General features: G+C 52.2%; 1 protein-coding gene across 2 annotated transcripts; it reads right to left on the bottom strand.

The window, feature by feature from the left end:
- Positions 1-720: 720 nt before the first annotated feature.
- Positions 721-15436, bottom strand: SLC1A5 (solute carrier family 1 member 5). Of its 2 annotated transcripts, XR_013959260.1 has the most exons (9): positions 14278-15436; positions 12566-12608; positions 12080-12121; positions 10861-11021; positions 7301-7534; positions 6391-6585; positions 6137-6268; positions 3047-4101; positions 2012-2342 (listed from the first exon to the last, which is right to left on the bottom strand). XR_013959260.1 is itself a non-coding variant. In XM_080645891.1 (8 exons), exons 1-8 carry the CDS (start codon positions 14850-14852, stop codon positions 3873-3875), a joined length of 1611 nt encoding a protein of 536 aa, XP_080502017.1. In that variant the 5' UTR covers positions 14853-15436; the 3' UTR covers positions 721-3872. The 2 variants fall into 2 exon arrangements, 1 of the variants encoding a protein (XP_080502017.1); XM_080645891.1 differs by having other exon boundaries at positions 721-4101.
- Positions 15437-20775: the final 5339 nt, after the last annotated feature.

Here is a 20775-nt window from a genome sequence, read left to right as displayed (position 1 = left end):
AAAATAATGCACTCACTCCCAGCTTCCTCCAAAAACTCCACAACCCATTTCCCCAAATACTGTTAAAACACTCTTAAATATTTCTGTAACAACCCACTAAGCATTAAAAAAAACAACAACAAAAAATTACTTAACTACTCGGCACTTAATAAACTCATTAAATTGGCCCTGTGTGCATGCCATCTACAAGTTTGCACAGAATCAGATATGAGTTAAATTACCACACTGCAGGAGTCACGAGAATAAATGGGGGAAGAAAAGATGTTCGAGATAATCCAGATGCCAGCGACTGCACGGACGGTGCTGCCTCCAGGCCCTGGGAGAAGGCTGCAGAGGGCCCCAGGGGATAACGTCAGAATGTGTAACACGCTCCGGTAACACAGACAGGATCCTGTCGGAACAGGTGAGCAGCAGGCGGTGTCGTCCACATCCGGGACTCACCAGTTAACTGCCACACGTCCAAAACGGAAACCATGCCCTAGCCCAGCGGTCGGCAAACTGCAGCTCGCGAACCACATGAGGCTCGCCAGTCGCGGTTTGCCGCTCTGTTGACTAATGAGTTTGCCGACCACTGACCTAGACTCTCAATTCCAATAATTACAGGCTGTTGTTCCTTGTGATTAAACCCCTATCCCAGTGGTCGGCAAACTCATTAGTCAACAGAGCAGCAGTTTTTTTTTTTGTTTTTTTTTTTTTTGTTTTTTTGTTTTTTTTAACAGAGCAGCAGTTTGCCGACCACTGCCCTAGCCGGTTTGGCTCAGTGGATAGACCGTCAGCCTGCGGACTGAATGGTCCCGGGTTCGATTCTGGTCAAGGGCACATGCCTATGTTGCAGTCTTGATCCCCAGTGGGGGGTGTGCAGGAGGCAGCCAATCAATGATTCTCTCTCATCATTGATGTTTCTCTCTCTCCCTCTCCCTTCCTCTCTGGAATCAATAAAAATGTATTTAAAAAACAAAAACAAAAAACAAAACGAAAACTATGCCCACATGCCACGATATTTTGAATTTAATTTTAAAAATCTGCAATGAATATCATAAAAATAAATATATTACTCACAATTCAGGTGTTCTTGAATAGTCTCAGCTGAAAATTCTCCCCAAAAAATGATTTAAAAGTTGGTCAGGAGTGCCACTTAGGGAAAACATTTTTTATGGAGGCGCATGGCATGTGGGGAAGGTCGGCCGCTTGCGTCTACAGACCTTGCGTGTACAATGGGGTTAATAGTTGCACAGCAGGTTTTTTATTTAAATAACAAATTTGGGGTTAAAAGAGCAAATCATTATTGGGGCTATCTGCAGCGAGTTAGGATACCAAGGGATACCCGCCTTCTTATGTAAGTGATCACAGCGACAGGTAAATTTCTTCCTAGGAAAGGCACATTTTTAACTGGAAGATAATCGACATAGGAGACATGCACACAACTTAAGTGTACAGGTTCACGAACTTTTCCAAACGTTCCCATCTGTGTAAGCATCACCCATATCAAGACATGTCACACTGGCTGTACCACAGGTTCCCTTGCGCCCTCCCCCAGTCCACCAGCACTCGAAAGACCACACGGCTGTCTCTCTATCCTGTCCTAGGCCTACATGTAAATAGAACCAGAGCATGTACCGTTTCTGGCTTTTCACTCCACATATTACCTGTGAGATGCACCCAAGTTGAGTACAGTTGACCTAGAACAACAGGGACCCCAACCCCCATGAAGTCAAACTTGGTTTTCCCAGAACTTAAGTTGTCCCTCAGTATCCGCAGAGGGACTGGTTCCAGGACCCCCCTGGATACGGAAATCCATGGACATTCAAGTCCCCTGTATGCGCTGATCTAGTCTATGACATAGAGCAATGCATAGTCAGCCCTCTGCATCCAGGCTCCCAACAGATCAAAACAATACAGGTATTTATTTTTTTTTAAATCTATGTATAAGTGGACCTTTGCAATTCAAACCCGTGTTGTTCAAGCGCCAACTGCGTACCAGTACTTGCTTTTTTTTTTTTGTTTTTTTTTTGCCAAGTAGCCTTCAATCGCATAATGATAACTGTACCAGTTTATCCGAGCGACTTCCTTCGGAATTTTGGCAATCAGAAAGACAGCAGCTATAAACATGTGTGCCCTGGTTTTCATGTGAGCGGAAGCTTTCATTTCTCTTGGGTAAATTCCCAGCAGTGGGGCTCCTGAGCTGTAGGGTAAGTGTGCGTTTTATTTTGATAAGATTGCCTTAGCCGCCCTGGCCAAGTAGCTCAGTTGGTTAGAGTGTTGTCCCGATAGACCAAGGTTGTGGGTTTGATCCCCTGGTCAGGGTACAAATAAGAATCAACCAATGGCCCCAGCCGGTTTGGCTCAGTGGATAGAGCATTGGCCTGCAGACTGAAGGGTCCCAGGTTCGATCCCGGTCAAGGGCACATGCCCAGGTTGCGGGCTCAATCCCCAGTTAGGGGCGCGCAGGAGGCAGCCAAGCAATGATTCTCATCATTGATGTTTCTATCTCTTTCTCCCTCTCCCTTTCTCTCTGAAAACAATAAAAATATATTTTTAAAAAAAGAATCAACCAATGAATGCATAAATAAGTGGAACAAATCGATGTCTCTCTCCCTCTCTAAAAATAAAGAGAAGACTGCCTAGCCACTTTCCAAAGTGACTGGACCGTTCTGCATTGCCACCCAGAATGCATGGGCTCTGTCCAGTTGTGCCACACGCCTGACAGGATGTGGTGTGTATTTGTTGCCATCCTGGTAGGTGTGCATGGCAGCTCCTGGTAGTTGCCCATGGTGTTGACGGACAGACATTTCCATGAAGTCCAACTTATCCTGTTGTGTTTTTTTTGTGTGTTTTTTTAAATATATTTTATTGATTTTTTACAGAGAAGAAGGGAGAGGGAGAGTGAGAAACATCAATGAGAGAGAAACATCAATCAGTTGCCTCCTGCACACCCCCTACTGGGGATGTGCCCACAACCAAGGTACATGCCCTTGACCGGAATCGAACCTGGGACCCTTGAGTCCGCAGGCCGACGCTCTATCCACTGAGCTAAACCGGTTAGGGCTCCTGTTTGTTTTTTATTCCTGTGTGGCTAGTGCTTCTAGTCAAATTCTTAAAAACATCTGATTAGATATATTTGACAACTTTCTTTTTGTTTTGTTAATCCTCCCTCAAGGATATATTTTCCATTGATTTTTAGAGAGTGGGAGGGGGAGAGGCCAAGAGAAACATCTATTGGTTGCCTCCTGAACGCGACTGAGGTATGTGCCCTTGACCGGAATCAAACCCGCGACCCTCCAGTCCACGGGCCAACGCTCTAACCACTGAGCAAAACTGGCTAGGGCTTGGCAATGTTATTGCTAAAAAATGTCCTCTGGAGTGACAGCAGTGTTTGTCCTCAGTCTCCCCCTACCCAGAGTTACCCAGAGTTCCCGGGACAGGGTGGAACGTACCGTGGAGTCAAGCACCCACACACCCCCACACCCACCACAGTAACCAGCAAAGGAGCCAGCACATGTGGGAACATCCCATCAAGAGGCCACAGTTCCACGTGGCGACCTGTGCCCTGTGCCTGTGCCCTGCCCTGAGATGGGGAGGCCAGGCAGACTCCCAGGATGAGCGTGGAGAACACCACTTCTCCATTTGCTGTTTCGTAACCTTGGGTGGGGGCAGGAGCTGAGATCAGGGAGGTTTGGGGAGACATTCACACCCACATACACATATATCCTAGCAGCAAAGCCTCTCAGGTCTGGGGCTGGGGAGGGAGGCTGGGCTCCTGGCTCGCCGGAGTGTATGGGCAGGGCCGCCAGAGCCCCGGTTTGTCCCTTTATCCATCTCTCGTGATTTGAATGTCCAAAGTGCCCCATCCGCAGGGAAGGTCCCTACTGGGCTTACATGACCGATTCCTTCTCAAAGTTGTCAGCATTCGCAGCAGGTCTTGGATAGCTTTTGAGGAGGGGGTTCCCCTCCTCAATGGGGTCGGGCGTCGGATCCACACAAGTCTTCACCTCCACCAACTGGGGCACTGAGCTCACAGACTTTGTCCGATCCACGTAATGTTGGAGGAGTCCCGCCCCAAAGGCATCACCTTCCACGTTGAGGACGGTACAGGACCGGTCCCTGAAAGGGGAGGAGTGACGGGGACATGAATGGGAGGGGTGGGGTCAAGGCCCAGCTCTCCCCCCTCTCTCCTGGGAATCATGAAGTCTTCATCACACCGTCCTACACAGAACCCTATTCTATAGCCCTGGGCCCAGGGCATCCATCCCTCCATCCTCTCAGGATGCCAATTATTCCTCCTCCGAGATCCTCAAAGCCCCCACCCCCCTTGCCTCTGGAATGACAAAGTGTCCCATCATATTTCCTCTGCCTTTGAACCCCAAAGGTCTCCTCCTCTATCCTCTCAGGACCCTATTGATCCTTCTTCCACTAAAACAAGATTTGTTCCTTCTGGAACCTCAAAGTCACCCCTCCTTTTCTTGGGGCCCCAGAAGACCCTCCACCTCCACCCCTCCTCTTGCCCCTGAAACACTGAGTTCTCCTTCAGGCCTTTCTCCTCCTTAGAATCCTAAGGATCTTTTTCTTTCCTCTTTATGCTTTCTGTGTATGTATGTGACTGTGTGTATGTGACATTTTAGAAAATGGAGCTACAATTCACACACCATTAAAATCACCCATTAAAAATGTACAGCCCAGCCCTGGCTGGTTTGGCTCAGTAGATAGCGTCGGCCTGCGGACTAAAGGGTCCCAGGTTCGATTCCGGTCAAGGGCACATGCCCAGGTTGTGGGCTCAATCCCCAGTAGGGGGCATGCAGGAGGCAGCCGATCAATGATTCTCTCGCATCATTGATGTTTCTCTCTCTCTCTCTTCCTCTCCCTTCCTCTCTGAAATCAACAAAAAAAAAAATATTTTTTTAAAAAGTGGGGGTGGGGGCAATCGGGGGGATAAGGACACATATGTAATACCTTAATCAATCAGTAAAAAAAAGTGTACAGTCCAGTGGTTTTTAGTATATTCAGAATTGTGCAACCATCACCACTATTTAATTCCAGAGTATTTTTACCACTCCAAAAATAACCCCCCACACCCATTAAGCAGCTATCCCCCAGCCCTAGGCAGCCACTAATCTACTTTATATAGATTTGCCTATTCTGGACATTTCATAGAAATGGAGTCATAGGCCATGTGGTCCTTTGAGTGTGGCTTCTCTCGCTCAGCATAATGCTCTCAGGACCACCCATGAGGTGACGTGGATGTATCAGTGCTTCGTTCTATAGTCCATTGGATGGATAGGTGACATTTTGTCTCTCTATTCATTAGCTGATGGACAGTTGGATTGTTTCTATCTGTTCCCCTATTATGAATAGTGATTAATAGAATAATATACTATGAACATTTGTGTACAAGTTTTTGTGGACATGTTTTCAATTCTCTTGGGTATAAACCTAGGAGTGATATTGCTAAGACATATGTTCATTCTCTAACTTGAAACCAAAGCGTTTCCAATCTTTTATGCTCTTAGCAGCTTAATACAGATAGCTAACAATTACGTATGCAGCATTTACAACTTACTAGGGGCTCTTGTAAGTAAGTGGCATTTAAGTCATCTAATCTCAAGGAGGGACTATTCTCTCCATGTTACAGATGGAGAAACTGAGACAGAGAGTAAATACTAGCCCAAGGTCATACTAGCTAGCAATGGTGGCCTGACCTAAGGGTCCACTCTATTACACACGCTACCTTTCTAGCGTTCTTCTTCTTTTTTTTTTTTTTAATATGTTTTTATTGATTTCAGAGAGGAAGGGAGAGGGAGAGAGAGAAACATCAATGATGAGAGAGAATCCTTGATCAGCTGCCTCCTGCATGCCCCCTACTGGGATCAAGCCTGCAACCCGGGCATGTGCCCTTGACTGGAATCGAACCTGGGACCCTTCAGTCCGCAGGCTGACGCTCTATCCAGTGAGCCAAATCAGCTGGGGCTAGGGTTCTTCTTACAAGCCCCAAGACCCCTTCCTTCCCAAGGTCCCATCCCCTTGCCTCTAGAACTCCTGCCTTCCTCTCCTCTTCTGCCCAGAGGCTCTCAATGGCCCTCTTCCTCATCCCCTTTCCCGGGAGTGCCCCTGGACCCCCCTAAGCCCCCAAACCCACACTCACACTAGCCAGTCCACAGCCAGGATCAAGGAGATGTCAACCGGCAGATTGATTGCCTCCAGGATGATGGCCAGGGTGAGGACACCTCCAGCAGGGATGCCCGCGGCGCCCACGCTGGATGCTGTGGCGGTGACCCTGGGGGAGGAGAGGGGGGGTCAGGGAGGGGCCTCCCAATGGGAGAAGCTACCACAGGAGCCCTGCTCTACCAGCCCGGGTCCGCTCTCAGGGGAGGGGTCGGCTGGCCAACCCACACTCACAAGATGGTGATGATCTTCACGAAGTCCAAGGGCTGCTGGTTGAACTGGGCAATGTACACTGCGGCCACGCACTGGAAGAGGGCGGCTCCATCCATGTTGACCGTGGCGCCGATGGGCAGGATGAAGCGGCAGATATGCTTAGAGACGCCATTCTTCTCCTCCACGCACTTCATCATCAGCGGTAAAGTGGCGGAGCTGTGAGGGACCACAGATCTGGGTTAGCGCACCCAGGCCACCCAGGACTGGCCCCACCCACCCACGAAGCCCCGCCCACACAGCCCCGCCCCCTGACCCAAGCCCCGCCCGCCAACCTGGGCACGCCCACCCACTAGCTCCACGCTCTCCCAGCCTCCACCCACAGCCTTTCCAGCAATGGGTGCCCTTCGCTTCCCAGGGCCAGAAGGTACTAGGGATCCTGTAGACAGAAGCTATTCCATCATGCGGGCGTCCTGGGCACGCTGCTACTCAAAGTGCACACAAAAACTCATACCTAAATCCTATGTCTCAGAGCTCACTGACTCCCACCTGCTATCTCCACCGAGAATGGACCTCAGCTAAGAATTACTAACTCTCTTGGGGGTGCCACCGCAGGGATGGCCCCTTCTGAGGGACAGGCTCAGCTGAGGAGGTGGGAATAGCTCCCTGAGGCTGGATCCGGAGTGGAGCTCTCATCCCCGAGGGCCAGGCCTTGGCGGGAAGGAAGGGCTCTCAGGAAGGGAGGAGGAAATCTCTAAGGCAGCTGTTTCCTAATTTTAGGGGGGCTGGGATCCGGGACCTTAGGAGAAACTTGGGAAAGTCCAGCCCCTGTGCCCAGACCGCAGGTCCCCCAACACAGAAGTTCAGGGGCCTTCAGACACGCGATGCCTGCCTGCTCCAGGTCCCTTGGCTCTAAACTACCCCCAGGTCACACCTGGAGGCGGTCCCGAAGGCGGTGACCAGCGGTGTGGTGATGCCCCACAGGAAGCGGTAGGGGTTCTTCCGGGTGAAGAGGAAGTAGATGAGGGGCAGCACCAGGAGCCCGTGGATGGCGTGGCCCAGCAGGCAGCACAGGATGTATTTGCCCACGCTGGTGAAGAGCTCCCCGACGTCATCCCTCTCGGCGATCTTGCTGGCCACCAGGAACAAGATGCCCACGGGGGCATACCTAACACCCAGGAGACACAGGCAGCCTCTGAGCACGTGCCCACTCGGGGCCAGGCACTGTGCCCCACACGGCCTGGCCACCGGCCCCCTCAGAGTCAGGAGGCGCCCGGAGCAGTGTGTGTGGAAACCCGGCACCTCCCCTGCCCTCCCCCCCCCCTTTTTTTTAAATATATTTTATTGATTTTTTACAGAGAGGAAGGGAGAGGGACAGAGAGTTAGAAACATCGATGAGAGAGAAACATCGATCAGCTGCCTCCTGCACACCTCCTACTGGGGATGTGCCCGCAACCCAGGTACATGCCCTTGACCGGAATCGAACCTGGGACCCTTCAGTCTGCAGGCCGAAGCTCTATCCAGAGCCAAACCGGTCAGGGCTGCCCTCTCCCCTTGAAGATAGCGTAGCCAGGTGATAAAAGCAGCCTGGCTGCTTCCCTCGCCACTTGTGAGTAGAGTCACCAACCAGATTTGGGCTTAACCCAAGACCGAGAGAGAAGCATGCACCATGCGTGAGTCATTTACGATTTCTGGGTTCCTTTGTTACAGCAGCTCGCGTGACTTAAACCAATATAATCTCTCACCACATCATGAAAAATGGAAAGACCATGGCTCAAGTCTCAATAACAGCTCCAAGGCGTGAAGCCTGTGCGATAGGCTGAGCCCCTGAGCGTGACTGAATCTTCCCCACCAGGGTGCCCCTTTCTCGAGTCTCTGACAGCTACCATTGAATTAACAAAATTTAATAGGTCCGTAAAGCAGGAACAATACTGCTCCCGACCTCATAAGAAATGCTGGGAGGACGAAAGGAGATGCCAGTTGAAATGAGCTGAGTGCTTTTTAATAATTCATCGATAAACTTCAGCACCCTCTCCCGGAGTGAAGATCCCGGGGTGCTTATGCCTCCCAGCCAGGAGGCCTCCCAAGACTGCCTCCGGCACTGCTTGATCGCTTTTACCAGTTGTCTCCCAAACCCTTCTCCTCTTTAGTAAGAGAAGAAAGGCACCATTTCCCAGCAACCTGTGCACCTGGGTTTGGACAAATGCCCATGTTCTGGCCAGTGGGCTGTGCCAAGAAATTATACAAGTCAAGTACTAGATAAATATTAGCTCACATTGTTTTCTGCAAGCCTGCCATAGGTCAGGCACTGTCCCAAGCACTTTACACGTATTAACTTTTTTTGTGTGTGTGTGTATTAACTTTTTTGTGCCTGGTCCGCTCAGCCCCATTTTCCAGGGAGGGAAACTGAAGTACAGAGGGATAAGTAACTTGTTGTAGGGCACAGCTAGGAAGTGGCCATGCCGAAATGGCAACCCAGGCCACCCAGCTGCACAGCCTGCTCTTACCCACACACACCGCCTCTCCGGCAAAGTGCTCTTATTAGCCAAGGTGCACTCGATGCCCGCACAGCAGCTTCTTAGATGCTGGCGGCACTGGAACCAGGTGGGCAGGGTATAGGGCTTGTTAAAAATGCGGCAACTTGTCCTAGCCAGTTTGGTTCAGTGGATAGAGCGTCAGCCTGCAGACTGAAGGGTCCCGGGTTCAATTCCGGTCAAGGGCACATGCCTGGGGTGCAGGCTCAATCCCTAGTAGGGGGCATGCAAGAAGCAGCCAGTCAATGATTCTGTCTCATTAATGTTTCTGTCTCTCTCTCCCTCTTCCTTCCTCTCTGAAATCAATAAAAATATATATATATATATTTTTTAAAAAGCAGCAACTTTTCTGGCCGGTGTGTCTCAGTGGTTGAGCACTGACCTATGAACCAAGAGGTCATGGTTTGATTCCCGGTCAGAGCACAAGCTCGAGTTACAGGCTTGATCCCCAGTGTGGGATGTGCAGGAGGCAGCTGATCAATGATTCTTTCTCATCATTGATGTTTCTAACTCTCTCCCTTTCTCTTCCTCTCTGAAATCAATAGAAATATACTTTTTTAAAATGCAGCAACTCTGGCCCCCCTCCAGATTTCTGACCTTCTAGATCCAGGGCAGGGCCTGAGGATCAGGGTGAGGCTGGGGAGGGGACAAGTATGGAAGCCAGAGGCCTGTGAACATGTTTTTTTCTCATTAACGAAGGTCATTTAACAAAACCCATAATGTAAGAGTTGTAGTTATATTAAGTGAATGCTCAGTAGGTGTCAGGCACTTAAAGCACTTTCTAAGTGCTATCTTGACCTATACCCAGTCACTTGTTTCATCTTTGTGATAACCCTATAAAGCCAGTGCTATTTTATATTTTACTAGAGGCCCAGTGCACGACATTCGTGCACTGGGAGAGGGTTGTCCCTCAGCCCGGCCTGCGCCCTTTCGCAGTCCCGGAGCACTTGGGGGATGTTGCTGCTGTAGAGGCGGGAGAGGCTCCCACCACCGCCCTGCACTTGCCAGCTGCGAACTGTCAGCCCGGCTTCTGGCTGAGTGGCGCTCCCCCTGTGGGAGTGCACTGACCACCAGGGGGCAGCCCCTGCATTGAGCGTCTGCCCCCTGGTGGTCAGTGCATGTCATAGCAACTGGTTGTTCTGCTGTTTATTTGCATATTACCCTTTTATTATACTGGATTTTATTTTATTTTATTTTATTTTATTTTATTTTATTTTATTTTATCTTATCTTATTTTATTTTATCTTATCTTATTTTATTTATTTTATTTTATTTTATTTTATTTTATTTTATCTTATCTTATTTTATTTTATCTTATCTTATTTTATTTATTTTATTTTATTTTATTTTATTTTATTTTATTTTATTTTATTTTATTTTATTTATTTTAGATTCCTCACCCAAGGATATTTTTCCATTGATTTTTAGAGCAAGTGGAGGAGAGAGGGACAGAGAGAAATATCGATGTGAGAGAAACACATCTATTGGTTGCCTCCTGCACGCACCCCAACCAGGCCCAGGGAGGAGGCTGCAACCCAAATATGTGCCCTTGACCAGAATGGAACCAGGGACCCTTCAGTCCGCAGGTCGATGCTCTATCCACTGAAGCCAAACCGGCTAGGGCAGTAGGTGCAATTTTAGATCATTGATCCAAAGACAAACATTTGATTACCTTTAAATCTAAAACTGAGATGTGTTAGCCAGGCTGGGGCTATAGCGTGGCTGTGTTTTCGCCACCTTCCAGTAAGATCAAGGTGCTAGTCTCAGTCTCAGCTTTCACGGAATACAGCACTGTCCTTATTTTATAATGAGGAAACGGAGGCACAGAGAGGGTAAGTCACTTGCCCAATGTCACACAGCCATGGGATGGTCAATGCTGGATTTGAATCCAGGCCTTCTGGCTCTGAGGAGTGCACAGGTCGCCCCATCCTACACCCCAAGCCCCCCTCCCACCACCTACCACATGATCCAGGAGACCAGCACCATGGTGGCGTCATTGAAGGAGTTGAAGAAGCGGATGAGCAGCTCCCCCTCAGGCCCCAGCTTCCGCAGGCACACGCCAAAGGCGATGGCAAACACCACCAGGCCCAGGATGTTCATTCCCTCCACCTCACCCTCCGCCTGTGGGCAAGGAACAGGTGGAGACGGGACGGGAATGCTCAGTCAACTTGCAAGCTCACTGAGGGCCTGTCCTGGGTCCCTTCCTACCAAGGCTCAGGGTCCAGGTCCGGGGGAAATAGACCTACGACCAGGGATCACCCAGAGTGAGCAGGGTTGAAATTGGAGACCCTGGGGAGTGTGGGAACTAAGGGAGTAGAGGTTGGTGCCAGCTCAGGGGTATGGGTAATCAGGTAGGGCTTCCTGGAGGAAGGGGCTGAGTGAGACCTGGTGAACAGGAAGGGTGAACCAGGTCAAGAGGGGGTGGTAGAATGTTCTAGAGCAGTGGTATCGACCCTCAGGTTGAGAACCGCTAGCAGGGTCGCCTAAGACCATCGGAAAACACAGATATTTACATTACGATTCATTAACAGTAGCAAAATTACAGTTAGGAAGTAGCAACGAAAATAATTTTATGGTTGGGGGTCACCACAACATGAAGAACTGTATTAAAGGGTCGCACGCGGCATTAGAAAGGTTGAGAACCACCGTCTAGAGAGATGAAATAATTTATAACAGCCTAGAAATGAGAGCAACTTGGGCATTCAAAAAGCAGGAAGAAACCCCCTGTGTCTGGAGTGGCATGAGTTGGGCCGAATCACGAGATGAGACTGGGAGGGCGACGGGGCAGGGGTCTGACCTCAAAGTGTCCTAGGACCTGTGGCAAGGAGCCTGGGCTTTCTTCTCAGGACACCCGGGAGCATGATGGGGCTTTGAGCAGGGAGAGGCAGGGACAGGTTTGTACTTTGGAAAGACCACTTCGGCTGCCAGGCCCGGGGCAGATCTGGGACGAGGCCAGGATGGGGTGGGTGGGAAACAAGAGCCTGGACCACAGTGGGCAGTGGGGGAGAAGAGAGGTCAACATGGAGACTCCAGAAAGGCAGGAGGACAGATATTGGAGAAAGGCCGCACAGAGCTTAAAACCAAATTACACGCCAAATGTCAGAAGACCGGGGGGTAAACAGAGGCTAGACCAGGGGGTAAACAGAGGCTAGGGCCCCCCACCCTTCTCCTGCTCTCACCTTCACATAGGTTCCATTGTCCTTTTTGTAGTAGGTTGAGTACTGCAAGGGGATTGGGGAGAGTCAGTGTAATGGTCACCCAGGCCCCCCCGACCCTGTACTGGCTCCTGCAACGCTCCAAGCCTGCCCAGACGTCCCTTCACACATCATCGCACCCCGTCCCACCAGCAGCCCCACTGGGATAAGACTGCTCATGCCCCGTTTTCTAGAGGCAGGAACCGAGGTTCAGAGAAGGAAAGGCACTTGCCCAGCATCACCCAGCTAGAATTAGAACCCGCGGGGGCTGGGAACCCGTACCCTCATTTGTGGCTGAGGGGTTGTGGATAGGTTTCAGAGGTCACCCTAGAACCCTGAAATAGTGTCTGTAAATATGTGGGCAGGTACCACCCAAAATCAAGCACCAAGGGGCTGCAATTGGCTGACTTCCTCCCTGCCCACCCACTCCTTTGGGGATTCCCCCCACCCACCCCTGCCCCCAGGACTCACTGAGCGGAAGGTTGCGGACACCAGGTTGGAAGGGAAGAGATTTCTGTAAAGATAGTCATGGAGGTGGTTATTAGATACCGCAGGGGGAAGTGGGGGGCGGGGGGGGTGTTTTCCATGGGGCTGGGGTGGCCCCTTGAGGTGGGTAGAACCTTGCAGGCCCATTGCACCCAAATGTGTGCCCCCCCACCCCCTGTGCCTCAACTAGGTTCGGTCAGGCAGAGCTGAACCTGGCCTGCACATTTACGGGGCAAGGGAGTCTGAGCTGGTCTCCCAGGGCCCCTGTAGGCTGTCATCCTAGCCCCAGAGGATTTCCGATGAGGATCAGGAATGCTGGCTTCCCCAGGCAGGCTGGAGCAGGGTCACCTTTGATCTCAAGAAGCAAACTTAATACCCTGGACGTCTTGCATCAGCCACTTCCTCCGAGAACCGAGAAAAGGGCAGGCTGGCCCCGGGGGCCGGCCCGTAGCTCAGAAGCTCTGGGCATTGGGAAGAGGTGAGGACAGAGGGAGACAAGAGATGGCTGTGTGTATCAGGAATGTGCATCTGTGTTCCCGCGGCCACTTTCGTGACAGGATATGCGTGTGGGATAGTGGGGGCAAGCCCATTTGTCGGTGTGCGACATCACAGCCATGGCCGAGTTTCTGTGTGTCTGTGCCCAGCTGTGTGGCTCAAGATGTTTCAGCTGAGTCTGGGAGTGGCTGGCCAACACAGATACAGAATTACATCTGTTTTGGCACATGGGGAGGCCCATAAGCATAAACAGCCTTCGCGTGGTTGTGCACCTGGCCAGCCAAGCGGCTAATCTCCCCTAGCCAGGAGGTACCACCCACTGCAACTTCTGGGTGAGTTTCCCATCTCTGGCGGCACAGAGGCCCCAAGAGGCTGGGGGAACCCAGTTCCGTGACTCATCATTTACCTCCACCACTTCCAGGAAGTCCCCCATCAACCTGGAGACACTGAGTCAGCAGGACCCCAAGGAAAGGCCATGGGGATCCAGCAGTCTGTCCTCATTAAAAGGAGGGAGAGCCATTCCTGGGGGTAAAGGAGGGAGAGGCCAGAAGGAAAAGAATCTGCCCCCTTTGCAACTGGCTCCCTTCTCGCACAGAGGAGGGAATGGAATGGAATGGAAAGTGGTGGAGGTGGCAGGACTTACCAGGAACATATGGTGGGGAAGCCACCAGGGCCCAGCTGAACGGGGTGGGAAGGGCGGCTGAGAAAAGAACCTGGCAGTCCGGGTGGCACATGGCATGGGAAGCCCTGGGACTAGGAGGGGGCCTGGTGGGGCTCACTGGGATTTATCCAGACCCTGGACTCAAACCTTCATCCAGAAGCCCCATCCTGGGGTCCGTGGCCACCAAAATTCCCCTTGGAAATCCTCAGGATCCCCTCCCCTGATAGGAGAGGCCCTCTTATGTCCCCCAAGCATTACTTTCCCTTTTCTCTGTAAGCACCCTTATGTGGGGTCCCCCCTTATGTCTCCAGTCCCCCACATTTAGAAGCTTCCTTCCCCAGGAGTCTCTACTCCCCCTTGAAAGACCAGAGCTCCCCCACCCCCACCCCAACCCCAGTTTCCTGAGGCCCTGGAGGTGTCCGGACTCTGGAGAATCTATCCTTAACACCTTCCCCCCCCCCCCCCACCGCCCTGCCCCGCCTCCGCCATGTGGCTGAAGCACCCTCTTCCCCGCTCCCCTCCTCCGGCCGCGGGTTCTGACCTCACAAGATCCAAGAAGGAATCCAGCACCTCCTTGCTGGGGGCCGTGTCCTTCGAGACGGTGCCCCCCACCGAGGCGTTGCCGGCGGCGGTGTAGGCGGTGTCGGAGGCGCCGGGCTGCAGAGCCAGCGCGATGCCCACGCCGAGAGCGGACGCTATGAGCGTGGTGACCAGGAAAAAGAGCAGCGCCCAGGCGCCCAGGCGCCCAAGCGCGCTCGGGTCCAGGCTGGCGGCGCCGCCGATCAGGCTGCACACCACCAGCGGCAAGATGATCATCCGCAACAGGCGAAGCAGCAGCTCACCCGGGAAGGCGAAGGCCGCCTGATGCGCGGGGCCCAGCGCCGCCGAGCCGCCGGCCGCGGACACCCCCAGCCCCAACGCCACGCCCGTCACCACGGACGCCACGGTCAGCAGCACCAGCAGGTTGGCGCGAAGGCAGCGGCGCGCCTGGCCCCGGGAACAGCAGCCGCCTTCTGCGGCGCCTGGGTCCTCTTTGGGCACCAACGCTGGGACACCGTTCGCGGTGGGCTTCGCGGCCGGCCATGTGGGGTCTCCCTTAGGCGGATCGGCCACCATAATGAACACCCCGGGGTTTCTTAGAGCCTGGAAACTGGGAGGGCTTGGGGCTCCGGCCTAGGACACCCACGTTCCTTCGAACTGAGTGGAGTAGCAGCTGGGGGCTGGAGCGGAGGGTCCCTGGCGTGTGTTCACGGCGCCGCCGAAGTTCCTGGTTCTTGGCAGATGGCGTGTCTGAGGTCCCGAGGCTGGCGCGGGGGCTTCCCTGCTCGGAGGTTGTGTCCGGAGCCCGAAAGCTGGGTTTCTTGGCCGCGGGAGTGGGAATCCAGGAGTTTCTCCAGGACCGGGGTCCTTGGCTCGGGAGGGATGACGCGGCCGAGGTCCTGGTGGCGCAGATACCGGACGCCTGGATCCGGGAGGCGGGGACCTGGAGTACCTGGTCCTGGAAGAGGAGGACTCGGGAGCCCTGTGTCTGGGGGAGGAAGGGGAGCGGTAAACGGAGCTCCGGGAGAGGAGAACCAGGTTCTTGGATCCGGGAGGGGAGGTCCAGGCCACTGGGCGCGGAAGGCGGTGGTCCGGGACCCCTGACGATAACTGCTGCCAGCCCACAGCAGCTCTCCCCCGCGCCGCGTGGCTCTCAGCTCGCTCGGCGGAAGCTGCTACGATTAATAGTTAAGACAAGGGCGAGGCTTGCACGGGCGGGACCGACCCGCAGGCTCCCATTGGCCCCGGCGCGCCCAGCGCCCTCCGGGGAGTTGGGGCCTTAGCCGAATAACAAGGACCGTATCCAGGGGCGGGGCCTGAGTGGGGATGGTGCCCGAAGTGGGAGGGGCGTGGGGGATCTCCAGAAACCGCCTGTGATCCTCCCGCAGCTCCTTCGCACATCAACTCCGCCTGAAACTCCTCCTTCGCCCTAAATTCGGTCTTTTATCAGCTCTCCGAACTTCAGTTCCTCCCATGTAAAATGCAGATTCCCTCACAGGAGTGGTGTAATGAGATGGAGATATCCTATCTAATAAAGAGGGAATATGCTAATTAACCATCACTCCTTCACAAAGATGGCTGCACCCACAGCTGAGGCCAAGTTCCCATAAGGAGCCTTAAGCAATCAGCAGGGACCTGAGGCTACGCCCTCCCTGGCCCTGTGAGGCTTGACAGGGGACCTCAGGCCCATCCCCGGGCAGGGCTTGACAGGGGACCTCAAGGTGCGCTTCCTGTCCTGGTGCTGGGCTAGCGGACCTTAGGCTGCTCCCCCGGCCCCAGTGCCAAGCAGGGGGACCTCAGGCCCCCCACCCCACCCCGCCGGCTGGGCACCTACAGAGGGAACAGATTGATCTGTCTCCCTTCCTCTCTCTCTCTTTCAAATCAATAAAAACATAGGTGAGGATTTAAAAAAAAAAAAAAATAGCCCTTTGGCTCATTGGATAGAGCATCGGCCTGCGAACCGAAGGGTCCCAGGTTGGATTCAGGTCAGGGGCATGTACCTCGGTTGCAGGCTCCTCCCCGCTGGGACCCTGGTCACGGTTCGTGCAGGAGGCAACCAATTGATGTGTTTCTCTCACATGGATATTTCTCTCTGTCTTTTCCTCTCTCTTCCACTCTCTCCAAATATCAGTGGAAAAATATCCTCGGGTGAGGAATTTTAAAAAATCTGTTTAAAAAATAAAAGAATATTTTACAGCTAATCCATATACCCAGCACCTAGCGTCTACAATTATCTACCATACTTTTATCCACTTATTTCCCTCTCTAACCATCCATCCATTCTCCTTTGTTGTTGTTGTTGCTAATGTTTTTGTTAATCCTCACCCGTTAATATTTTTCTTTTCTTTTTTTTCTACTCCCCAAGGATATTTTTTCTATTGATTTTGGAGAGAGTGTAAGAGAGAGAGGGAGGAAGGGAGGGGGAGAGAGAGAGAAAGACATCGATTGGTTGCCTCCTGAACAGGATTGAAACTGCAACTCAGGTTCCTGCCCTTGACCGGGACTCGAACCCATGACCATTTGGTGTGTGGGCCGAGCTCTAACCACTGAGAAAACCGGCCAGGGCTCCCCTTCCTTTTTTTGAACAATGACAAAGTACATGGTGGATATCAGCGCACTTTCCCTCTAAACACTTCAATGTGCGTTTGCTAATCAGATTTTAATGTTTGTTCGCAGTCCTTTTCTTCTTTTTAGGTAAAATTTACGTACAACAAAATGCACAGATCTTAAGTGATATTCACTGATTTTCGACAAATGCATATGCCTGATTTCCCTGGAATCTTCGTAACTGTCTGGCGAGGTTGGTCCCACTTATACCCATTCTCCAGATGGGCAAGACTGAGGCTTATGGCCAGAGGAAGTCACTAGCCTTGAGGCCACACTTGGGGAGGCTGGGAGTTGCATGCCTGTCTCCCAAGGCCCTAACCCAGTGGTTCCCAACCTTTTTTTTGGCCATGCCCCACCTAAGCATCTCTAAAATCCTGACGCTCGCCCTGTGACATACACGTCTTATTATTCAAAAAGTGAACTCCAACCGTAGCTGGTTTGGCTCAGTGGATAGAGCATCATCCTGTGGACTGAAGGTCCTGGGTTTGATTCCAGTCAAGGGCACATGCCTGGGTTGTGGGCTCGATCCCCAGAGGGGGCGTGCAGGAGGCAGCCAATTAATGACTCTCTCTTTTTTTTAATATATTTTATTAATTTTTTACAGAGAGGAAGGGAGAGGGAAAGAGAGTTAGAAACATCAATGAGAGAGAAACATCGCTCAGCTGCCTCCTGCACACCTCCTACTGGGGATGTGCCCGCAACCAAGGTACATGCCCTTGACCAGAATCGAACCTGGGACCTTTCAGTCTGCAGGCCGACGCTCTATCCACTGAGCCAAACCGGTTAGGGCTAATGCTTCATCATTGATGTTTCCATCTCTCTTTCCCTCTCCCTTCCTCTCTGAAGTCAACAAAGGTGTATTTTTTTAAAAAAAAGTGAACTCCTTTTTACGTGGTGGAAGCCCAAGAGGCCATTAACTTGGTCTAAACAAGCTTCCAAAGAACATGGCGTCCAAGAAAGAGAAAAATAAAAGAACGAAAGGACAGTTGAAGGACTGAGGAAGAAATCAAGAAGAAATTTTTAAAATAATAATAATAAAAGTGACATAAAAATAGCAAACAAAGTTTCAAAACACAAGAGAACTGAAATGCATAAATATGTCACAATATATATCTATATACTGTATATGAGGCTCCTAGAACCATAAGAAATGCAAAAAATTCACTGTTAATAACTCATTCTTTAATTGCCCCCCTTAAAAATCAAATTGTCACCCTAGCCGGTTTCGCTCAGTGGATAGAGCATCAGCCTGCGGACTGAAAGGTCCCAGGTTCGATTCCAGTCAAGGGCACAGGCCCGGGTTGTGGGCTCGATCCCCAGTGGGGGACTTGCAGGAGGCAGCTGATCCATGATTCTCTCTCATCATGGATGTTTCTATCTCTCTCTCCCTCTTCCTTCCTCTCTGAAATCAATAAAAATATTTTTTAAAAATCAAATTGCCGTCCTGACTGGTTTGGCTCAGTGGATAGAGCGTCGGCCTGCGGACTGAAAGGTCCCAGGTTCAATTCCGGTCAAGGGCATGTAACTTGGTTGCGGGCACATCCCCAGTAGGGGGTGTGCAGGAGGCAGCTGATCGATGTTTCCTTCATCGATGTTTCTAACTCTATCCCTTTCCCTTCCTCTCTGTAAAAAATCAATAAAATATATTTTTTAAAAAATCAAATTGCCCCCCTGTGGGGCATGTGCCCACGTTGGAAACCACTGGCCTAACCCTACCTGCTCTGCCGCTTCCCTAAGTTCCTGGTTATTTGGGTCATTTGCAGTGACCCTGCCATGACTCCCTGCTCCTCCTGGAAATCCTAATTCCTTCCCCACCTGTCCTGTTCTTTGGTAACATTTCAGGGTTTCATACCTGCTCAAAGACTACAGATAGCTGTAACCTCAAAAGCTTCCTCCTGTAGCAGCTATGGCGCCTCAGTCAAGTCACAACCTCTGTGAGCCTTAGTGTCCACATCTGTACAATGGGACGAATAGTAATAGAGCATACCTCCTTGGGTGCCGTGAGGCTCAAAGGTGATCAGATGTTCAAAGCATCTAGACAGCGTACAGGTTAGCCCTTAATAAAGGGCTAGTACTACTGTTATCATTGTTGTTATAGTCATTACTAGAGGCCCGGTGCACGAAATTTGTGCACTTGGGGGGGTCCCTCAGCCTGGCCTGCGCCCTCTCGCAATCTGGGAACCCTTGGGGGATGTCCACTTGCTGGTTTAGGCTCCCCCCCCCCCTCAATCTGGGACCCCTTGCTCCTTACCTAACCCTGAAGTTGGACATCCTTAGCGCTGCCGCGGAGACGGGAGAGGCTCCCACCACCGCCGCTGCGCTCGCCAGCCATGATCCTGGATTCTGGCTGAGCGGTGCTCCCCCTGTGGGAGCGCACTGGCCACCAGGGGGCAGCTCCTTCGCACTGCGCCCTGGTGGTCAGTGCACATCATAGCGACTGGTCATTCTGGTTGTTCCACCATAATGGTCGCTTAGGCTTTTATTATATAGACTAGAGGCCCGGTGCATGAATTCATGCACTGGTGGGGTTTGGCTGGCCTGCCCCGATGGGGGCCCATCAGGCCAGGCAGGCAGGGGGCGGGCAGTTGGCCCCGCCCCCGACCGGGGTGTTGGGGGCCTATCGGGAGCCAGGCCATCCAGGCTTATCAGGGCCCGGATCACACTGGTTGGCTGCCACAATGCACGTCATAGACACTGGTCGTTCTGGTTGTTCCACCATTCCAGTTGCTGGGCTTTTATATATATAGATTATTGAGGAACATGGTTAGTGCAGGGTCCAGCTCAGGATGGGCAGGCAGGCTCCCTACACTGAGTTCTGGTGGTGAGCAATCCCTGCTGGTCCCTAGACTAAGAGCTGCTTGGGAAGCTGCTGGAGAACGTGTGGTGACATCTGCAGGATCTGAGGCCCTGGGGCCAGGCCGAGCTGAGAAGTTGCCCAGCATCTGAAGGACCTGCCACCCAGGCACATGTGACCTTGTGGACCTCCTTCCTGTGTCGCTCAGACACCCTCCCCTCCCAGTGCTCCCAGCCTCCACACCACCCACTTCAGAAAGCCCCTGTCCCCCCTCCCACCCTCTTCTCTGACATCATATTCACTCAAAGAACTCACATTAAACTTGGGTGAGCTCAGTTCTTTGCTGGACGCTGAGTGTGGGCACTGAGGCCAGACAGACATGGGTGTGAATCCTGACTTCACCACTTACCAGCGGAGCATCAGTTTCCTCGTTTGCCCTCCAGTCAACGCGAGTGCGAATTTGATCCTGAGCACAGTGACCCTCCATACAAAACACGAGGGGACGGTTCCGGGGCTCTCTAGTCATTCTACAAATATTCCTGGAGCCCTTACTGAGGGCCAGGTGCAGTTCGAGGGGCTGGGGATTCAGCAGTGAGAGAAAAAAAAAATTAAAAAGAAAAAAGAACAGACAAAACTCGTGGCCAGGTTCTAGTGAGGGGAGACCAGGAAATCAGCCGCGCTGTCAGGTCGGAGGGAGCTGCAGAAAGCTGCGGCGTTGAAGGCAGAGAGGCCTAGGAGGGGTCACAATGGGGGAGTGACATTCGCCTGGAGACCTGAAGGTCAAGGAGCTCACTGGGACGATAACGGAAGGATAAGGGAAGAACGTGAAAGGGATGAGCGTACAAAGCCCCGAGGCAGCAAGAGGTGAACCTTATCTTGTCACCGGCTAACTGTGAGAAGCCACTCTCCCTGTTCACTACGTCAGCCTGCGCCCTCCATCCCTAGGGGACACCACAGCTCCCCCTACACTTGGCTCCCCGCTCCCCCAACCTGAGACATTTCCTCAAGGGACCATCCCTTACGCTGAGCACATTGCTGGGCCCTGGGATGGGCGGTACCAGGGATCCAGCGATGACTAAGGTAGTCCCAGCCCTGTCC

The sequence above is a fragment of the Plecotus auritus genome, assembly GCF_963455305.1.
Source record: "Plecotus auritus genome assembly, chromosome: 10".
NCBI lineage: Eukaryota > Metazoa > Chordata > Mammalia > Chiroptera > Vespertilionidae > Plecotus > Plecotus auritus.
Note: the sequence above shows the minus strand (reverse complement) of the source record. Positions and strands in the feature narration are given on the sequence as shown.